Source organism: Haliotis cracherodii, unplaced genomic scaffold, assembly GCF_022045235.1.
Source record: "Haliotis cracherodii isolate W230 unplaced genomic scaffold, xgHalCrac1.p SCAF_23, whole genome shotgun sequence".
NCBI classification, from domain to species: domain Eukaryota; kingdom Metazoa; phylum Mollusca; class Gastropoda; order Lepetellida; family Haliotidae; genus Haliotis; species Haliotis cracherodii.
This window is the reverse complement of record NW_027266279.1, coordinates 5072780-5093932: the sequence shown is the minus strand read 5'-3', so window position 1 is coordinate 5093932 and position 21153 is coordinate 5072780. Positions and strand designations below refer to the sequence as shown.

The window sequence follows — 21153 nt, the reverse complement described above, 5'->3', positions numbered from 1 at the left end:
GTACATGGACCCAATACTAGTGTCTGGCACTGACGGAGTGGGGACAAAGCTGAAAGTGGGCTAGGTACATGGACCCTATATTAGTGTCTGGGACTGACGGAGTGGGGACAAAGCTGAAGGTGAGTTAGGTACATGGACCCAATACTAGTGTCTGGCACTGACGGAGTGGGGACAAAGCTGAAGGTGAGTTAGGTACATGGACCCAATACTAGTGTCTGGCACTGACCGGGTGGGGACAAAGCTGAAGGTGAGTTAGGTACATGGACCCTATACTAGTGTCTGGCACTGACGGAGTGGGGACAAAGCTGAAGGTGAGTTAGGTACATGGACCCAATACTAGTGTCTGGCACTGACGGAGTGGGGACAAAGCTGAAGGTGAGTTAGGTACATTGACCCTATACTAGTGTCTGGCACTGACCGGGTGGGGACAAAGCTGAAGGTGAGTTAGGTACATGGACCCTATACTAGTGTCTGGGACTGACCGGGTGGGGACAAAGCTGAAGGTGAGTTAGTTACATGGACCCTATACTAGTGTCTGGCACTGACGGAGTGGGGACAAAGCTGAAAGTGGGCCAGGTACATGGACCCAATACTAGTGTCTGGCACTGACGGAGTGGGGACAAAGCTGAAAGTGGGTCAGGTACATGGACCCTATACTAGTGTCTGGCACTGACGGAGTGGGGACAAAGCTGAAGGTGAGTTGGGTACATGGACCCAATACTAGTGTCTGGCACTGACGGAGTGGGGACAAAGCTGAAAGTGGGTCAGGTACATGGACCCTATACTAGTGTCTGGCACTGACGGAGTGGGGACAAAGCTGAAGGTGAGTTGGGTACATGGACCCAATACTAGTGTCTGGCACTGACGGAGTGGGGACAAAGCTGAAAGTGGGCTAGGTACATGGACCCTATACTAGTGTCTGGGACTGACGGAGTGGGGACAAAGCTGAAGGTGAGTTAGGTACATGGACCCAATACTAGTGTCTGGGACTGACGGAGTGGGGACAAAGCTGAAAGTTAGTTGGGTATATGGACCCTATACTAGTGTCTGGCACTGACGGAGTGGGGACAAAGCTGAAAGTTAGTTGGGTATATGGACCCTATACTAGTGTCTGGCACTGACGGAGTGGGGACAAAGCTGAAAGTGAGTTGGGTACATGGACCCTATACTAGTGTCTGGGACTGACCGGGTGGGGACAAAGCTGAAAGTGAGTTGGGTATATGGACCCTATACTAGTGTCTGGCACTGACGGAGTGGGGACAAAGCTGAAAGTGAGTTGGGTATATGGACCCTATACTAGTGTCTGGCACTGACGGAGTGGGGACAAAGCTGAAAGTGAGTTGGGTACATGGACCCTATACTAGTGTCTGGCACTGACCGGGTGGGGACAAAGCTGAAAGTGAGTTGGTTATATGGACCCTATACTAGTGTCTGGCACTGACGGAGTGGGGACAAAGCTGATAGTGAGTTGGGTATATGGACCCTATACTAGTGTCTGGCACTGACGGAGTGGGGACAAAGCTGAAGGTGAGTTTGGTACATGGACCCTATACTAGTGTCTGGGACTGACGGAGTGGGGACAGAGCTGAAGGTGAGTTAGGTACATGGACCCTATACTAGTGTCTGGGACTGACCGGGTGGGGACAAAGCTGAAAGTGGGCCAGATACATGGACCCTATACTAGTGTCTGGGACTGACCGAGTGGGGACAAAGCTGAAGGTGAGTTGGGTACATGGACCCTATACTAGTGTCTGGGACTGTCCGGGTGGGGACAAAACTGAAGGTGAGTTGGGTATATGGACCCTATACTAGTGTCTGGGACTGACGGAGTGGGGACAAAACTGAAGGTGAGTTGGGTACATGGACCCTATACTAGTGTCTGGGACTGACCGGGTGGGGACAAAACTGAAGGTGAGTTGGGTATATGGACCCTATACTAGTGTCTGGGAATGACGGAGTGGGGACAAAACTGAAGGTGAGTTGGGTACATGGACCCTATACTAGTGTCTGGGACTGACCGGGTGGGGACAAAGCTGAAGGTGAGTTGGGTACATGGACCCTATACTAGTGTCTGGGACTGACCGGGTGGGGACAAAACTGAAGGTGAGTTGGGTATATGGACCCTATACTAGTGTCTGGGACTGACGGAGTGGGGACAAAGCTGAAAGTGAGTTGGGTACATGGACCCTATACTAGTGTCTGGCACTGACGGAGTGGGGACAAAGCTGAAGGTGAGTTGGGTACATGGACCCTATACTAGTGTCTGGGACTGACGGAGTGGGTACAAAGCTGAAGGTGAGTTGGGTACATGGACCCTATACTAGTGTCTGGCACTGACCGGGTGGGGACAAAGCTGAAGGTGAGTTAGGTACATGGACCCTATACTAGTGTCTGGCACTGACCGGGTGGGGACAAAGCTGAAGGTGAGTTAGGTACATGGACCCTATACTAGTGTCTGGCACTGACGGAGTGGGGACAAAGCTGAAGGTGAGTTAGGTACATGGACCCAATACTAGTGTCTGGCACTGACGGAGTGGGGACAAAGCTGAAGGTGAGTTGGGTACATGGACCCAATACTAGTGTCTGGCACTGACCGGGTGGGGACAAAGCTGAAGGTGAGTTAGGTACATGGACCCTATACTACTGTCTGGCACTGACCGGGTGGGGACAAAGCTGAAGGTGAGTTAGGTACATGGACCCTATACTAGTGTCTGGCACTGACGGAGTGGGGACAAAGCTGAAAGTGGGCCAGGTACATGGACCCAATACTAGTGTCTGGCACTGACGGAGTGGGGACAAAGCTGAAAGTGGGCCAGGTACATGGACCCAATACTAGTGTCTGGCACTGACGGAGTGGGGACAAAGCTGAAGGTGAGTTAGGTACATGGACCCAATACTAGTGTCTGGCACTGACGGAGTGGGGACAAAGCTGAAAGTGGGCCAGGTACATGGACCCAATACTAGTGTCTGGCACTGACGGAGTGGGGACAAAGCTGAAGGTGAGTTGGGTACATGGACCCAATACTAGTGTCTGGCACTGACGGAGTGGGGACAAAGCTGAAAGTGGGCTAGGTACATGGACCCTATACTAGTGTCTGGGACTGACGGAGTGGGGACAAAGCTGAAGGTGAGTTAGGTACATGGACCCAATACTAGTGTCTGGCACTGACGGAGTGGGGACAAAGCTGAAGGTGAGTTAGGTACATGGACCCAATACTAGTGTCTGGCACTGACGGAGTGGGGACAAAACTGAAGGTGAGTTGGGTACATGGACCCTATACTAGTGTCTGGGACTGACGGAGTGGGGACAAAGCTGAAAGTGAGTTGGGTACATGGACCCTATACTAGTGTCTGGGACTGACCGGGTGGGGACAAAGCTGAAGGTGAGTTAGGTACATGGACCCTATACTAGTGTCTGGGACTGACCGGGTGGGGACAAAGCTGAAGGTGAGTTGGGTACATGGACCCTATACTAGTGTCTGGGACTCACCGGGTGGGGACAAAGCTGAAGGTGAGTTAGGTACATGGACCCTATACTAGTGTCTGGGACTGACCGGGTGGGGACAAAGCTGAAAGTGAGTTGGGTACATGGACCCTATACTAGTGTCTGGGACTGACGGAGTGGGGACAAAGCTGAAAGTTAGTTGGGTATATGGACCCTATACTAGTGTCTGGCACTGACGGAGTGGGGACAAAGCTGAAAGTTAGTTGGGTATATGGACCCTATACTAGTGTCTGGCACTGACGGAGTGGGTACAAAGCTGAAAGTGAGTTGGGTACATGGACCCTATACTAGTGTCTGGGACTGACCGGGTGGGGACAAAGCTGAAAGTGAGTTGGGTATATGGACCCTATACTAGTGTCTGGCACTGACGGAGTGGGGACAAAGCTGAAAGTGAGTTGGGTATATGGACCCTATACTAGTGTCTGGCACTGACGGAGTGGGGACAAAGCTGAAAGTGAGTTGGGTACATGGACCCTATACTAGTGTCTGGCACTGACCGGGTGGGGACAAAGCTGAAAGTGAGTTGGGTATATGGACCCTATACTAGTGTCTGGCACTGACGGAGTGGGGACAAAGCTGAAAGTGAGTTGGGTATATGGACCCTATACTAGTGTCTGGCACTGACGGAGTGGGGACAAAGCTGAAAGTGAGTTGGGTACATGGACCCTATACTAGTGTCTGGCACTGACCGGGTGGGGACAAAGCTGAAAGTGAGTTGGGTATATGGACCCTATACTAGTTTCTGGCACTGACGGAGTGGGGACAAAGCTGAAAGTGAGTTGGGTATATGGACCCTATACTAGTGTCTGGCACTGACGGAGTGGGGACAAAGCTGAAGGTGAGTTGGGTACATGGACCCTATACTAGTGTCTGGGACTGACGGAGTGGGGACAGAGCTGAAGGTGAGTTAGGTACATGGACCCTATACTAGTGTCTGGGACTGACCGGGTGGGGACAAAGCTGAAAGTGGGCCAGATACATGGACCCTATACTAGTGTCTGGGACTGACCGAGTGGGGACAAAGCTGAAGGTGAGTTGGGTACATGGACCCTATACTAGTGTCTGGGACTGACCGGGTGGGGACAAAACTGAAGGTGAGTTGGGTATATGGACCCTATACTAGTGTCTGGGACTGACGGAGTGGGGACAAAACTGAAGGTGAGTTGGGTACATGGACCCTATACTAGTGTCTGGGACTGACCGGGTGGGGACAAAACTGAAGGTGAGTTGGGTATATGGACCCTATACTAGTGTCTGGGACTGACGGAGTGGGGACAAAACTGAAGGTGAGTTGGGTACATGGACCCTATACTAGTGTCTGGGACTGACCGGGTGGGGACAAAGCTGAAGGTGAGTTGGGTACATGGACCCTATACTAGTGTCTGGGACTGACCGGGTGGGGACAAAACTGAAGGTGAGTTGGGTATATGGACCCTATACTAGTGTCTGGGACTGACGGAGTGGGGACAAAGCTGAAAGTGAGTTGGGTACATGGACCCTATACTAGTGTCTGGCACTGACGGAGTGGGTACAAAGCTGAAAGTGAGTTGGGTACATGGACCCTATACTAGTGTCTGGGACTGACGGAGTGGGTACAAAGCTGAAAGTGAGTTGGGTACATAGCCCTATACTAGTGTTTGGGACTGATTGGGTGGGGACAAAGCTGAAAGTGAGTTGGGTACATGGACCCTATACTAGTGTCTGGGACTGACCGGGTGGGGACAAAGCTGAAAGTGAGTTGGGTATATGGACCCTATACTAGTGTCTGGCACTGACGGAGTGGGGACAAAGCTGAAAGTGAGTTGGGTATATGGACCCTATACTAGTGTCTGGCACTGACGGAGTGGGGACAAAGCTGAAAGTGAGTTGGGTACATGGACCCTATACTAGTGTCTGGCACTGACCGGGTGGGGACAAAGCTGAAAGTGAGTTGGGTATATGGACCCTATACTAGTGTCTGGCACTGACGGAGTGGGGACAAAGCTGAAAGTGAGTTGGGTATATGGACCCTATACTAGTGTCTGGCACTGACGGAGTGGGGACAAAGCTGAAAGTGAGTTGGGTACATGGACCCTATACTAGTGTCTGGCACTGACCGGGTGGGGACAAAGCTGAAAGTGAGTTGGGTATATGGACCCTATACTAGTTTCTGGCACTGACGGAGTGGGGACAAAGCTGAAAGTGAGTTGGGTATATGGACCCTATACTAGTGTCTGGCACTGACGGAGTGGGGACAAAGCTGAAGGTGAGTTGGGTACATGGACCCTATACTAGTGTCTGGGACTGACGGAGTGGGGACAGAGCTGAAGGTGAGTTAGGTACATGGACCCTATACTAGTGTCTGGGACTGACCGGGTGGGGACAAAGCTGAAAGTGGGCCAGATACATGGACCCTATACTAGTGTCTGGGACTGACCGAGTGGGGACAAAGCTGAAGGTGAGTTGGGTACATGGACCCTATACTAGTGTCTGGGACTGACCGGGTGGGGACAAAACTGAAGGTGAGTTGGGTATATGGACCCTATACTAGTGTCTGGGACTGACGGAGTGGGGACAAAACTGAAGGTGAGTTGGGTACATGGACCCTATACTAGTGTCTGGGACTGACCGGGTGGGGACAAAACTGAAGGTGAGTTGGGTATATGGACCCTATACTAGTGTCTGGGACTGACGGAGTGGGGACAAAACTGAAGGTGAGTTGGGTACATGGACCCTATACTAGTGTCTGGGACTGACCGGGTGGGGACAAAGCTGAAGGTGAGTTGGGTACATGGACCCTATACTAGTGTCTGGGACTGACCGGGTGGGGACAAAACTGAAGGTGAGTTGGGTATATGGACCCTATACTAGTGTCTGGGACTGACGGAGTGGGGACAAAGCTGAAAGTGAGTTGGGTACATGGACCCTATACTAGTGTCTGGCACTGACGGAGTGGGTACAAAGCTGAAAGTGAGTTGGGTACATGGACCCTATACTAGTGTCTGGGACTGACGGAGTGGGTACAAAGCTGAAAGTGAGTTGGGTACATAGCCCTATACTAGTGTTTGGGACTGATTGGGTGGGGACAAAGCTGAAAGTGAGTTGGGTACATGGACCCTATACTAGTGTCTGGGACTGACAGAGTGGGGACAAAGCTGAAGGTGAGTTGGGTACATGGACCCTATACTAGTGTCTGGGACTGACGGAGTGGGGACAAAGCTGAAAGTGAGTTGGGTATATGGACCCTATACTAGTGTCTGGGACTGATTGGGTGGGGACAAAGCTGAAAGTGAGTTGGGTACATGGACCCTATACTAGTGTCTGGGACTGATTGGGTGGGGACAAAGCTGAAAGTGAGTTGGGTACATGGACCCTATACTAGTGTTTGGGACTGATTGGGTGGGGACAAAGCTGAAGGTGAGTTGGGTACATAGCCCTATACTAGTGTCTGGGACTGACGGAGTGGGGACAAAGCTGAAAGTGAGTTGGGTACATGGACCCTATACTAGTGTCTGGGACTGACCGGGTGGGGACAAAGCTGAAAGTGGGCCAGGTACATGGACCCAATACTAGTGTCTGGGACTGATTGGGTGGGGACAAAGCTGAAGGTGAGTTGGGTACATGGACCCTATACTAGTGTCTGGGACTGACCGGGTGGGGACAAAGCTGAAAGTGAGTTAGGTACATGGACCCAATACTAGTGTCTGGGACTGACGGAGTGGGGACAAAGCTGAAAGTGGGCCAGGTACATGGACCCAATACTAGTGTCTGGCATTGACAGGGTGGGGACGTAGTTGAACGTGGGTTGGGTATCACAATATATAGATCTTGATTATCGATCAGATCATCTTGACTGGTTTTCATAGGAGAGGCTCAGAAGGGAAATAACCACTGATGACGCTACAATCGAGCCCAGGAATTCCAGCCTAGTTCGGCAAGGGTGGAAACTGGACTTTTAAAGACAGTTAACTCTCTTGCCTTGGGAAGATGGTTGTGATCTGGCACCGACGGAGATTGGGGGAGTCAGTCGGAATGAGATTGTTGTTGGTGTTTGGCTCTGACAAAGGGCAGACGAAACTGAAGGAGGGATGATGGTTGCACCGTGGATGATTTTTAGGCAGAGTAGATCCCTGATACCCCATGCTTCTGTTACAGTAGGGATTCTGTAGCAGAATAGGACCACAGTATCCTAGCACCCCAGGGCGGGTTAGGTCCTCATGCTTGTCTCACTGTGTGAACTTTTGACAGAATAGGCCCCTGTTTTCCTGGAATGGCCTGAATACCCCAAGGCTTGTCTCACTCTGTATATTTTCTGTGAGGTGGTCACCATGTTGTTTCAGATAGCGGAGATGGTGGGTGTACACAACAGTATTGGTATTGACCTGGTGGCCATGTGTGTCAACGACATCCTCGCCCATGGAGCAGAGCCACTGTTCCTTCTTGACTACTTCGCAACAGGACGTCTGGATGTGCAGGTGGCACATGAGGTAGTAGGGGGCATTGCAGAAGGGTGTCGCCAGGCAGGATGTGCTCTTGTAGGCAAGTTCTACATCATTTGATAATTGATGATCTTATGTAATGAATGTGGTTTTTCCACCAAGAGGCAAGTCTTAGTGTGCCATGTCATTTTTCTGAAATATTGAGAAGATATTGCATCAATCTGCATAGGTGTCAAATATACTACAAAAATAAGATTCTATTTCTAAAGTTATTGACATGACAGATTATTAACTGTAATAAATATCAGGTGATGTTTAACTTCTAAGTTGTGTATTTGGTCTGTTGCTCATTCTATTTTCCATTAGTTTGATGCAGTCTCTCTTTAATTGCGGGGTGTTCTTTATGTGAAGAACTCACTCTTCCTGTAACATAATCACTTTCTCTGTCACCAGGCGGAGAGACGGCCGAGATGCCAGGCATGTACACTAATGGAGAGTACGACGTTGCTGGTTTTGCCGTTGGTGCCGTTGAACGGGGTCAGATGATGCCCCGAATACATGAAGTGGTTGCCGGGGATGTCATTGTTGGAATTGGGTCATCTGGTATCCATAGCAATGGTTTCAGTTTGGTTCGGAAACTTGTGGAGAGGAAGAATCTACGTTTCGACATGCCTTCCCCTCTCAAGACGGGGAAAACCCTAGGTGAGAGGACATCTTGGAATCGTGTTAAAGCTGTCTGCTGATGTGGATGCTGCTGAAAAAAGGATGTTTGTGTGTATTCTGTGAGCTTCTTGCAGTTCTTAACTTCTGCATTAAATGAAAATTTTGTTTGAGGCCTATAGGGAAATCACTCACTGTCTTTACAAATTTCTAGACTTATCCTATCATATGATATGCATAGCGTGAGATAGGATAAATATATAAATATCTGAATTTACACTAAAATTTCCAAATTTTTAAACTTATCCTATCTCACGTTATGCATATTGTGTGTGAGGTATATCAATATACATCTTCCCGAGGCAAGAGAGTTAACTGACTATAAAAGTCCAGTTTCCACCCTTGCCCAACCATGCTGGTATTATGGAGTTAGAATTTGGCTGGACTAATGAGTCTATGCATAGTCCAATCAAAATCGCGCACCGAAATTGAAATCCGGTTCGTAGAGTGTCATGCAGATTTCGGTTGACTGCAGGATTTGCAAAGCATGTGCACCGCTAACTCGCTGTCAACGGATATTTTCTAAATCATTTCATGTTGTTAATTAAGGTGCTCACGTGATTTCATGCACTTCGCAATGTAAGACTCGTTTGATCACAATATAGATCTTGATTGTCAATCAGATTGTCTTGACTTGGCGCCACCGTTTTGTTTGAAACAAATGCAAGTGATACGATAGGTTGAATCTGATTGGTCAATAGGAGAGGCATAGAAAGGACATAACTCGTAATAGGGTGGAAACTGGACTTTCAAAGTCAGTTAACTCTCTTACCTCGGGAAGATGATCAATATACAATGTATGCTAAATTTTCGAAGTCCAGACCACCATCACATAGCTGGTATATATTGCTGAGTGTGGCATTAACAAACAATTCTAATGGGTATCTGGTTGTCAGCTCAGGTTGATTGTCTGTCATGGCACCTTGGTGATTTCGGAATTGATCATGCTATCAAAAACTGGTCTGGCTGCCCAGACTGAAATAATTGCAGACCACCGTTATATCGTGCAATTTTGTGATTGCAGTGTAAAACAAGCAACTAACAAATACTCAATGTCTGTCTGCTTCCTGTTCAGGGGAAGACTTGTTGACACCCACCAAGATCTATGTGAAGAGCGTGCTGCCGCTGATGAGGGAGGGCAAGGTCAAGGCCTTTGCTCACATCACCGGTGGGGGTTTGACGGAGAACATTCCCCGGATACTTCCAAACGATCTTGGTGCCGCCCTTGATGCCAAGTCCTGGACCATGCTTCCCATATTTGGGTGGCTGTCTGAGATGGTAAAAACTACATTGTGAAATTATTTGGAGGGCGATGAGGTAGCAAAGCAGTGTCTGCTCATAATTTATATGTCTGGTTTTGATATTGCTTGCTAACCCCAATCTTGGTGTGTTTTCTTCACAGTATACACAGGTAGAAACTACTATTTTTAGTCCACTAGTCCTTATGATAACATATAGCAAAACCCTTAAAATGGCAAATTTCTACAAGTCCTTTATGATACCTTAATTATTGGGCAGTTTGGCAAGGAGTACAGGACTAGTGCCACTTTCTAACGCTGGTATATTTTTAAAGAAATAAGCAACGATACTGGGAAGAATAGTGAAGAAAATTGCTGCTTCATCTCATGATTCAGTTTATTTTCAGGGCTTTATGCCTGCCAAATAAATGTATTCAAACATGGCCTGTGACATTCAATCTCAAGTAAACTTTTTCGCAACTACTGCAGGAGGCTATAAATATTTAAATCTATTTTTGTTTTAAACAAGTATTTTAACTATTTACAGATGTGATGGTTGGACTATGTACATATATGGTGTGTTTTGTAATGGGAAGAAGGCAACACACAAGTTATTTTTATCTCTGGGTGGGGACGTTAAAACGTGAGGCAGGCTGTGAGAAAAATTAAAAATCAAGATATTTCGAAAGACTTTACCAGTTTTTATTCCAAAGAGAGAGGTGTAGTGCAAAGGTTGATTTTTAAAGAAAATGTTGCTTTTTTCATGTTTTGAACTACCTGAAATAATGTCAGGGGTATCAGTGAACTCTGTTCACTTTTTGTCTAGTTTATTCTATGTTACATTTTTAATGAGGCCCATCCCTTGTGACATTATGTTGCTAAAAACATTGCTGAATTCATTATTAAACCAAACTCATTCACTGACACAGTGATACCTTGTTATTCATGAAGTAATGCCAGAGTGACATTTGTCTTGATTACATTTCCGAATAAACATGTCGTGAGTGCAGGTAATGTGAAGATCCGGGTTAGAATTGGTCTTCAGCAAACCATTCTTGTCGTAAGAGGCAACTAACGGGATTGGGCAGTTAGGCAAGCTGAGTTAGTTGATGCATGTCATCGTATCCCAATGGCCTAGGTCAATGCTCTTGATGTCAATCACTTGATTGGATTATATTGGAACAGAGTTCCTCCATCCATCCGTTTCTCCGTTTGTCTGGTTCTCAAAAGGGAAAAAATTTCTCCAAAACTTTTTAAGTCAGAGAAATGAAATGTTTCATTTTGGTGTTACTGGTCATTATCTCAAATGAGATCGAAAATTGATTTTATTTTTACAGAGTTTTCGCCCTTGCTCAGTGATTTTCAACTTAGTTCATACTGTGTGAAATGGGGACAACTTTTCTCAGAAACTACTGAAGTTACATGAATGAAAGTTTGCATGCTTATCTAAGAGATAATTGTCAAGGCTGAGTTCGAAATTTGGTACCATCAATTAATTGTTTACAGTGTTACGGCCTTTGATCCGAGTTATTTGTGTAAGTTTTCTCACAAACAACTGAAGTTATCTTATCTAAGAGATAATTATCAAGACTGAGTTATTTTTTCCTGAGAACCTAGTGTGCCTCATGGTGGGGGGTAGTGATAACGCTGTTTTCTTGTTATTTGTGGACCGCTGTCATGTAGCTGATATAATGCTGAATGCCGCATTATGAACAAAACGTTAGTGCAGAGTAATGATACAGTAACTATGCAGACTCTCCCAAGTTTTTAAGACATGAGGTTGTGGGACAAATGAGGTCTCACTTCACATCAAATATTGGGGTAAGGTGTGCACTGCCTTCCAAATTCATGCTAGTGGTCGTCTGGTAGCATTTGAGGACTAATTATGAACCAGTTGAACATTTTGAACTGAATAAATCATACTGACATAGTTGTCTTGTTCAAGCAGGACAAGACACAAACATTGAAGACTAGTGAAATAAGGCTTTCACTAGTCCTTTCGGAGCGTCCTAATGTATTTCTAAGGCTGTGTGTATTAGCTGTGGCTTCAACTGCTTGTCTTCTGTCCAGGGCCGTATATCCAATCAGGAGATGGCTCGGACTTTCAACTGTGGATTGGGAGGAGTCCTCATTGTGACGTCATCACAGTCTGCAGAGGTCGTCAGTTTGTTGAGGACCTCTGGAGAACAGGCAAACATCATCGGAACAGTCCGACAGCTCAAGGGTAAACAACAGAGGATCTGAAGACATGTTCAGTTTTAACGTTGTTTGTTGGAGCAAGCATTTCATAGTTTTTATTTCAGTCAGTGCATCAATCTATTTTGGCCCCACAACACATTTATCACATCATTGTGTCCAGTGAATGAGTTTTGTTGTTCATGGGGAAGTATTTTGGGACAATATGTTTTTCTTCCTGTACATTAAGACGTTCGGCCTTTGTGACTGTTTTATCCCTGGAACGTTGTGTTTAACCCTGGTTAATCATTCAGCGGGAACAACACGCGTGAGGGTGGATCACCTGGAGGACAGTCTGGTGCAGTCGTGGAGGAAGGTGCCGGGTGTGACGCGGAGACGGCGCGTTGGAGTCCTCATTTCCGGGTCAGGTGAGGTCATTCATCAGCCTGTTTAGCAGCACCTGAAGGATTCAGTTCTTACTTCAGCAGTTTCTGATGCAGATTTTGCTTATTCTTTGCAAAACAAATTGCAATAAGTGTTTGATTGTTTTTTTGTTTTGTTTTTCATATTTTGTAGACACAAATACCGCCATAATTTTTTTACATGATATTGCTGTAAAGATAGTGGGAAATTATTAAAAGGGCTGAAAAGCCATATACATTCACTCAAGCAGAGTTGGTTGAAACTGTTTCTGTTATGCATGTGTATGTGAAGAAAGGTCGTGACCTTGATGCTCAGTAAATAGTAATTAGACCTCAGTTCTATTTATTTTACTTTACACCTGCCTAAAATCTGCATCTCTGAAGATGTTTGGTCAATGCAGAGCCTCTCTTTGGTTCCAGGCACAAACCTGCAGGCTCTGCTGGACCACACCCGCGACGTAACCAACAGCAGCGCCGCCGAGATCGTCATTGTCATCTCTAACAAGGCAGGAGTACAGGGACTTGAAAGGGCAGAGAAGGCTGGCATCAAGACCAAGGTCAGTGGAACATATGCTTTGCCTTGAGTGAGTTGTGGGACACTGTGCAAGCTGAAGGAGGTAGTTTACCACTCTGATGAATCCCACTACCCATGCCCCAGGTTTTTGGCACAGACAGCCTTGTCATTTAAAGCGCCACTATTCACGGCGCAGAGGTGCGTCCCATTGGCGTTCAGAAGACCTATGATCACTGGGTTTAGTTGGTTGTTGGTTGGTTTGTTGTTTAACGCCGCACTCAGCAATATTCCAGCTATTTGACGGCGGTCTGTAAATAATCGAGTCTTGACCAGACAATCCCGTGAGTGATATCATGAGCATCGATCCACGCAATTGGGATCGATGACATGAGTCAACCAAGTCAGCGAGCCTGACCACCCAATCCTGTTAGTCGCCTTTTACGGCAAGCATGGGTTGCTGAAGACGGGTTTAGATCTTGGCTCTTTCTGTGTTTCTAGGTTTGTCAGCACCATACCTGTGCTTGTGGGTTTCACCAATTTGGTAATCGACCTGCATCACTCTTTCCGCATTCATCAAACTGATACCCTGTAATGTAACTTGAATACCGTTCATTTTGGCTTTAAACCCAAATCACTCACCCACTCATATCAGGAGTAAATGTTGCATTGAAACAATGGGTGGCAACCAATCATCAAACCTCAGACTTTTTGGTCATACTGGACTAATCCTAGCAACCTTTGCTGATTGAAAGCAGCTGCAAAATAGATCAGGTGGTCAGGTGCGGTGACTATGTTGATGGCATGTCATTGTACCCCAACAGCTGGGATCATTGCTCACGTTATCAATCACTGGATTGTCTGGTACAGACAAAATATTTTTACAGGCTGATGCCATATAGCTGGACTATTGTCGAGTGAGGAGATTTACACTTGATCGACTCATTACTGCAGTGCAATGTGTCTATTATTGCTGCCCCTTACAGCCAGACATCCATTACACAGGTAATCAGTCACAAGGACTACAAGGGCCGTGAGGAGTTTGACGAGGCTCTCCACCAGGGGCTTACAGCAGCTGGCGTTGAGATTGTATGTCTGGCTGGATTCATGAGGATACTCACAGGTACGTGAACATAGAGAATGTATGTCTGGCTGGATTCATGAGGATATTTACAGGTAGATGAACATGGAGAATGTATGTCTGGCTGGAATTATGGGGATATTTACTGGTAGATGAACATAGAGAATGTATGTCTGGCTAGAATTATGAGGATATTTACAGGTAGATGAACATGGAGAATGTATGTCTGGCTGGAATTATGAGGATATTTACTGGTAGATGAACATGGAGAATGTATGTCTGGCTAGAATTATGAGGATATTTACTGGTAGATGAACATGGAGAATGTGTGTCTGGCTGGAATTATGAGGATATTTACTGGTAGATGAACATGGAGAATGTATGTCTGGCTGGAATTATGAGGATATTTACTGGTAGATGAACATGGAGAATGTATGTCTGGCTGGAATTATGAGGATATTTACAGGTAGATGAACATGGAGAATGTATGTCTGGCTAGAATTATGAGGATATTTACTGGTAGATGAACATGGAGAATGTATGTCTGGCTGGAATTATGAGGATATTTACAGGTAGATGAACATGGAGAATGTATGTCTGGCTAGAATTATGAGGATATTTACTGGTAGATGAACATGGAGAATGTATGTCTGGCTAGAATTATGAGGATATTTACTGGTAGATGAACATGGAGAATGTATGTCTGGCTAGAATTATGAGGATATTTACAGGTAGATGAACATGGAGAATGTATGTCTGGCTGGAATTATGAGGATATTTACAGGTAGATGAACATGGAGAATGTATGTCTGGCTGGAATTATGGGGATATTTACAGGTAGATGAACATGGAGATTGTATGTCTGGCTAGAATTATGAGGATATTTACAGGTAGATGAACATGGAGAATGTATGTCTGGCTGGAATTATGGGGATATTTACAGGTAGATGAACATGGAGAATGTATGTCTGGCTGGAATTATGTGGATATTTACAGGTAGATGAACATGGAGAATGTATGTCTGGCTGGAATTATGTGGATATTTACTGGTAGATGAACTTGGAGAATGTATGTCTGGCTAGAATTATGTGGATATTTACTGGTAGATGAACATGGAGAATGTATGTCTGGCTAGAATTATGAGGATATTTACTGGTAGATGAACATGGAGAATGTATGTCTGGCTAGAATTATGAGGATATTTACTGGTAGATGAACATGGAGAATGTATGTCTGGCTGGAATTATGGGGATATTTACTGGTAGATGAACATAGAGAATGTATGTCTGGCTAGAATTATGAGGATATTTACTGGTAGATGAACATGGAGAATGTATGTCTGGCTAGAATTATGGGGATATTTACGGGTAGATGAACATGGAGAATGTATGTCTGGCTAGAATTATGAGGATATTTACAGGTAGATGAACATGGAGAATGTATGTCTGGAGGGAATTGGGACGGTCGGGTAGCCTAGTGGTAAAAGTGTTTGCTCATCATGCCGAAGACCTGGGTTTGATTCCCGACATGGGTACAATGTGTGAAGCAGATTTCTGGCGTCCCTCGCCGTGATATTGCTGGAATATTGCTAAAAGTGGCGTTAAACCATACTCACTCACTCTGAAAGAAATTATGGGGATATGAACAGGTAGGTGAACATGGGGATTGTATGTCTGGAGGGAATTATGGGTATTTACAGGTAGATGAACATGGAGAATGTGTGTCTGGAGGGAATTATGAGGACTTTTACTATTTTGTGCATTATGTACCGCTACTTTTCTCATTGCATTATTGTCAGGCTCGGAAAGGTAGGTTTTCACAAAATTCATGCGAGAAAGTACAACTAATTTGGCTTATTCCCTGGTGATGAAGCAATGTAATATATGGAAGTCTGTGGAGTATGAAAGATGCTTGCCATGTCTTGTATGTCTTGTATGTCTTCCAGGTGGATTTGTAAGGAAGTGGACTGGGCGCATGTTGAATGTCCACCCCTCCCTGCTGCCAAGCTTCAAGGGGTCAGATGCCCACAGGCAGGTGCTTGCTGCAGGGGTCAGAATTTCCGGCTGCTCCATACACTTTGTGGCTGTGAGTACAGTTCCTGTCTTTGATCTATGGGGATCTGGGTCAGAATAGAACCACTTAGGGTAGTGGGTTGCATTTTGCCTCCTAACATTGTGATTGGGAATTGTGCTCTTACCCCAATGGCATTGGTCATGGCTCACATGCTGTCAATGTGTCCCTGGTTTGTGTGGTCATGACTTGATTATTAGGGATTGCCATGATTATTGTAAGATTTATAATATATATTGTCATGTTCTTACTATGGAATGTTCTTATGGTGCCAGGCCCCAATGACAATCTGTGTTAGAATTGGTCTTGAGGAACCCATGCTTGTCATAAGAGGCAACTAATGGGATTGGGTGGTCAGGCTCCCTGACTTGGTTGATGCATGTCATCTTATCTCATTTGTGTAGATAGATGCTCATGATGTCAATCACTGGAATGTCTGGTCCAGGCTTGATTATTTTCAGACCCTCATCATATAACTGGAATATTACTTAGGTTGGTCCTAAACAACAAACAAACCTGACTTTGGTGTAAACCAACAAACAAACCCTATTTCAGGAGGAGGTAGACGCTGGATCTATCCTGGTCCAGGAATCGGTGCCAGTGTATCCTGGTGACACTGAGACAAGTCTAGCGGAGCGGGTGAAGCGGAGGGAGCACAAGGCATTCCCCCAGGCTTTGGAGATGGTAGCCACACAACAAGTCAGTCTCGCACCCGACGGCAAGCTGGTGTGGAACTGGTAGCGCCGGACCCAGCAGACCAAATATTTGGTTACTTCTAACCAAACATGACAAGGAAGAGTGATTACTGTTTGCTTCATTTTAGGTGCTGAGACATATATTATTTGCTTTTTGAGACACAGTAGAACAACTTTGTAATGCTAATGTTTTCCAGTAGATATTTTGGTTCAGTCCAGATTCTCCCAGTTGTAATACTCTGTTAGTGCCAAAGCAGTTGTAGGTTGATGGGTGTGAATTGGTACTCAGGCAGTGGTTTTTGAAAATAAAGTGCGGGTGGGCGGGCAGGCGGTGAATGTATTTTATTTTATTTTATTTTTTTGTTCAAACTAGTATGTAATCAATAAACAACTGTGTACAATCACCCTGGGAGAGGGCCTCCCAACATCAGTGTGTTCCTTGATGAGTAAAATAGTGGAATACAGTATTTGACTTCCGTTGGACATGGAATATTTAAGGATCTTTATTAGGTTTTTTTTTAAAATGGAAATAAAAACGTAAATGTCCGGCTAACTTTATGATGATGTGGGCGGTGCCTGAGAACAATTTTTTTATTTTTTTTAACCTAACAGCCAAGAAGACATTATAAAGGTAGCACTATGAAGAGGTTATACTGTGTCCTGAAGATGTCTTGTAGTAGTGTTGTATTGAATATTTTTGTTGCAATAGGCTTGTCACTTACAAATGCAGTTTTTACTTGTTGATTGCTTTTATATTGTTGCACATTTTAGTGCTTAAGGAGTTTGATTTACAACTGTGTTCGATAGATATTCAAATGTGCTGATTCAGTGATATATAATCACTGCTGTTGTTAATGTGTAAAGCAGGAGATTAAAAGTGTTTTGCATTTGTTTGTTAAAGGCAGACCATGATATGTTTTACGTTATACAGATGTTGTATGAGAATGAATCCTGACTGAGTATTCAATGTGTTTATGTCTCCATTCTGTTATTTGTAGCCCAAACTCATTTGGTACTACAGCTTAGTTTGTTGTCCGATTCGAATAACAAGTTGCTAAAATAGCCATCCAATGAAATAACTCTCAAGAACATGAGTGTTGGGAGATAAGGAGATACGGCAACAGTTCAGTTTACCAGGTGCAACTTGCTGTGAATCTCGCTTCACAGGTCTTGCGTGCATCTTCGATCCTTTGGGTTGGTTAATTGTGTAAAGGTTAGGGTAGGTTTCCCCCAAATCTATCCTTAGCCCTTTGATCCCCTTCACGTTCCTTAGGGTTGGGCACTACTTGCCAATCAAATTCCCCTTAATAGTCCTTGGGGTGAGTTGTGAGTCAGGGTATGGATTAGCTATCTCTTTTAATCAATTAATCCAATGGAATTTGAGGAAAATCCAATTCTGATCAAGTTCTGCGGAGAAAATGGCTACTACCCATACGCCTTAAGATAAACAATTGGGTGCTTTGTTGGGGATTGTTGGGGAAATGAGTACTATCTATTTGTGATAGCACCAGTGGTCCTGTGGTAAAGACTTGACTAATTACAGTAACTCATTTGTGCAGCTTAGCTTCAAGATGGCAGCATGAGTTCGATCCTCCATGTGGCGCTAATTGAAATCTGATAAAGTGTGCCCCAAAAGAGCCCTACCCCCAGAAATGGTGACAAAGCTATGGTAGTTCATGCCCTTATCACAAATGAATGTTGGAGTTATGTAGAATAGTGTTGAGAACTGAAGAATTCTTTGTACACTTAGTTAAACCAACTGTCATCATTTTAGAGGTTTTTGGTTAGGTTTATTTGCATATTTTGATTTACCGATTGAGATTTATTTCCACGTTTCAACAAGTTCTCAGAATAAGCCCAGGGGTTTCCACTATGCATGAATAAGCTCAGTTTGGAAACATGATACGTGGCCTGATGACATTGAAAGAAACTTTGTGTAAATATTGGTTATGAAATTTGTATGCCAGTCTGTTTTTGCTGTCAAGGCATATAGTTGAGATCAGCTGACATCTTCATGAAACTTGTCTAAAAGCTAAAGTATTGTTTGTTTTCTTATGGATTTGAATATATATGTTGATTTTATTTCAGATGGATGCAAATTCTTTTGAATATCCTTTGTGATGGTTGTTGTATGCTCTTGACAAACTATGCTAACCACCATGCTGAGGGAAAAAAGTAACTTTGCTTCATATAAAGTGGTGTGAATGTAACAACATTATATTTGGTCATTCGTCTGATCAAAACGCCCTAGGATTGGGGTGCCTTAAGAACTCAATAATGTCAGTATCAGGTGTGACCAACATTTGGGTTGATACAGGTGAGGCAGCATTGCAGACAGCCTGGAGGATGTTGTTTTCAAATGTCAACCAAAGATTGGCCCAACTGAGCTAGCTGGCTCTTGTCCTGCTGTAGAGTCATTCTATCTCATCCCAGACTTGTGTTTTATGACAGAGGTCTGGAGAAACAGCCTTTCCGTGGCAGTAAGGCAATGTTGGCGGGTATTATCCTGCTGCAACGTGACATTTTCCCCCTGCATTTGCACAAATGGTAGGACATTGTTCTGGTAGTGGATGCAGACCATCAGAGCTGTCCAGATAAAAACCCAGACTCACCTGTGAACAGTATGTCTCAGATGCTGTGTACACCAGGCTAGGCATGCCTGACAGCGAAGTGGATGAAAAATAGGGCCAACTGCTGGATGCCTGGCCCCCAATGTTGTGCCACTAATTGGTCTCAACCTAGGAATTGCCCAATTACCATGGCAGTTTGGTATCGATCCCAAACTTGCACCAAGCGAATAAGTTTTGTTGAGGGGACATCACACATGGACGACCAATCCGTGGCAAGTCATGATAATGCCTCCAAAAAGTGGATATTGTCTGCACCCTTCCTGTTTGCAGCATGCCCATGCTAAGCAATCATTGTGTGCTGTTCACATTAAAAAAGCATGTGCAAGTTGTGAGTTTCCATGGCAACGACTGAAATTGGCGCTGGTGCTCCATCCAACCAGGCATGTCATATTACCAGGGGATATGAGTATTTCATGCTTGTTGAACTTTATATGAAGCACAGTAACTATTTTTATTTATGTTAGATCACTGAAAACAGGTGAGCTTCTGTACCTCTGGTACTATGCTTTTTGTGTGTGTTTATGCATTTGTCTTAAGTTTACAGCTCTTGTTTTATTACATGTAAATATGTTGTGCATTTTACGTCATCCATCAGACTATTATGTTCACACTGATTTTATCAAGGGTTATATTTTGTGTTTCTACAAGTTTATGTGATATGAGACCAATGAGCCGGAGAGGTACAGTAGTTACATGGATCAAGTTGGACAGATATGTGGACACATTTTTCAACAATCTCATTGAAATCAGATCTTAGTTCTCGCTCCCGCTAAACAAAGATCTGAGGACATCCCATTACGGGTCACGTCAGACGGCCTTGCGGGAACTTTGACCAATGGAAGGACTGACAAGAAATCGACATTAGCCAATGAGAAGGCAGCCCTCTCTTGCTTTACGGCACTAGTTTAAAATTGGCGACGACACTTTGAAACATATTTTGACAAATTCTCGATTAAAAATTTGAAACCTGAACAAAAGAATGTTCTGGAATGGCTAATAGATGGTCTAGATTGTATGGATTCAGTCGTTAAACCCATAACTATAGCGGAATATCCCATGTCGAGGTTGCATGATCTAGAACGCGACGCTCTGATAAAAGGTCGTGACCCCTAATGGGATGTCCTCAGATATTTGTTTAGAAACAGCGAGAACTAAGATTTGATTTTGAGATTTTTCAACAGTTTTTGTCGAATCTTTTTGATACGCCAATTTTTTGTCCATCTGTTTTTCTACTATCAAATTAATTGTACTACAAATATGAATGAGCATGGTGCTGTCAAACCAGAATGAATTATTGAGTTTGATCATGTACCCCTGAGGTGGAAACGTGTTTTGATGCACTGCACCCATTGAGGGTTTTGCTGTGATCGCAGCCCATGTGTGTCACAGCTGAAATATTGCTGAGTTTGGCGTCCCAGATCCGAGTGAGTGAAGGATCAGATCATGCCACGAGATGATGAAAGACCCGCAAAAGCAATTAACAGCTAGCAATTATTCATGCTTGTATCATGTTTGCTTGATTGAAAGATTACCTTACACCAAGAAAATCTGAACTGTTTATTCAAACATTCCTCAATATACAACATGACCAAAATACACATACAGCTGCCATTTTGACAACTTTGCTTCCCTCCTATAAATCGACAGCCTGCTGACATGAAAATAAATGAACTGGATGAAAATAACTG

The 21153-nt window shown here is 44.8% G+C and overlaps 1 protein-coding gene across 1 annotated transcript in view; it reads left to right on the top strand.

The window, feature by feature from the left end:
- Nucleotides 1-17137, top strand: part of LOC139471858 (trifunctional purine biosynthetic protein adenosine-3-like) — a 40153-nt gene extending 23016 nt beyond the window's left edge. The window contains exons 13-21 of the mRNA XM_071254359.1: nucleotides 7825-8023; nucleotides 8377-8625; nucleotides 9719-9921; nucleotides 11952-12105; nucleotides 12371-12484; nucleotides 12899-13035; nucleotides 13995-14112; nucleotides 16016-16155; nucleotides 16696-17137. Of these exons, the coding sequence (XP_071110460.1) occupies nucleotides 7825-8023; nucleotides 8377-8625; nucleotides 9719-9921; nucleotides 11952-12105; nucleotides 12371-12484; nucleotides 12899-13035; nucleotides 13995-14112; nucleotides 16016-16155; nucleotides 16696-16881 (1500 nt within the window). The 3' untranslated portion in view covers nucleotides 16882-17137. The remainder of the gene's footprint in view (nucleotides 1-7824; nucleotides 8024-8376; nucleotides 8626-9718; nucleotides 9922-11951; nucleotides 12106-12370; nucleotides 12485-12898; nucleotides 13036-13994; nucleotides 14113-16015; nucleotides 16156-16695) is intronic.
- The last annotated feature ends 4016 nt before the right edge of the window (nucleotides 17138-21153 follow it).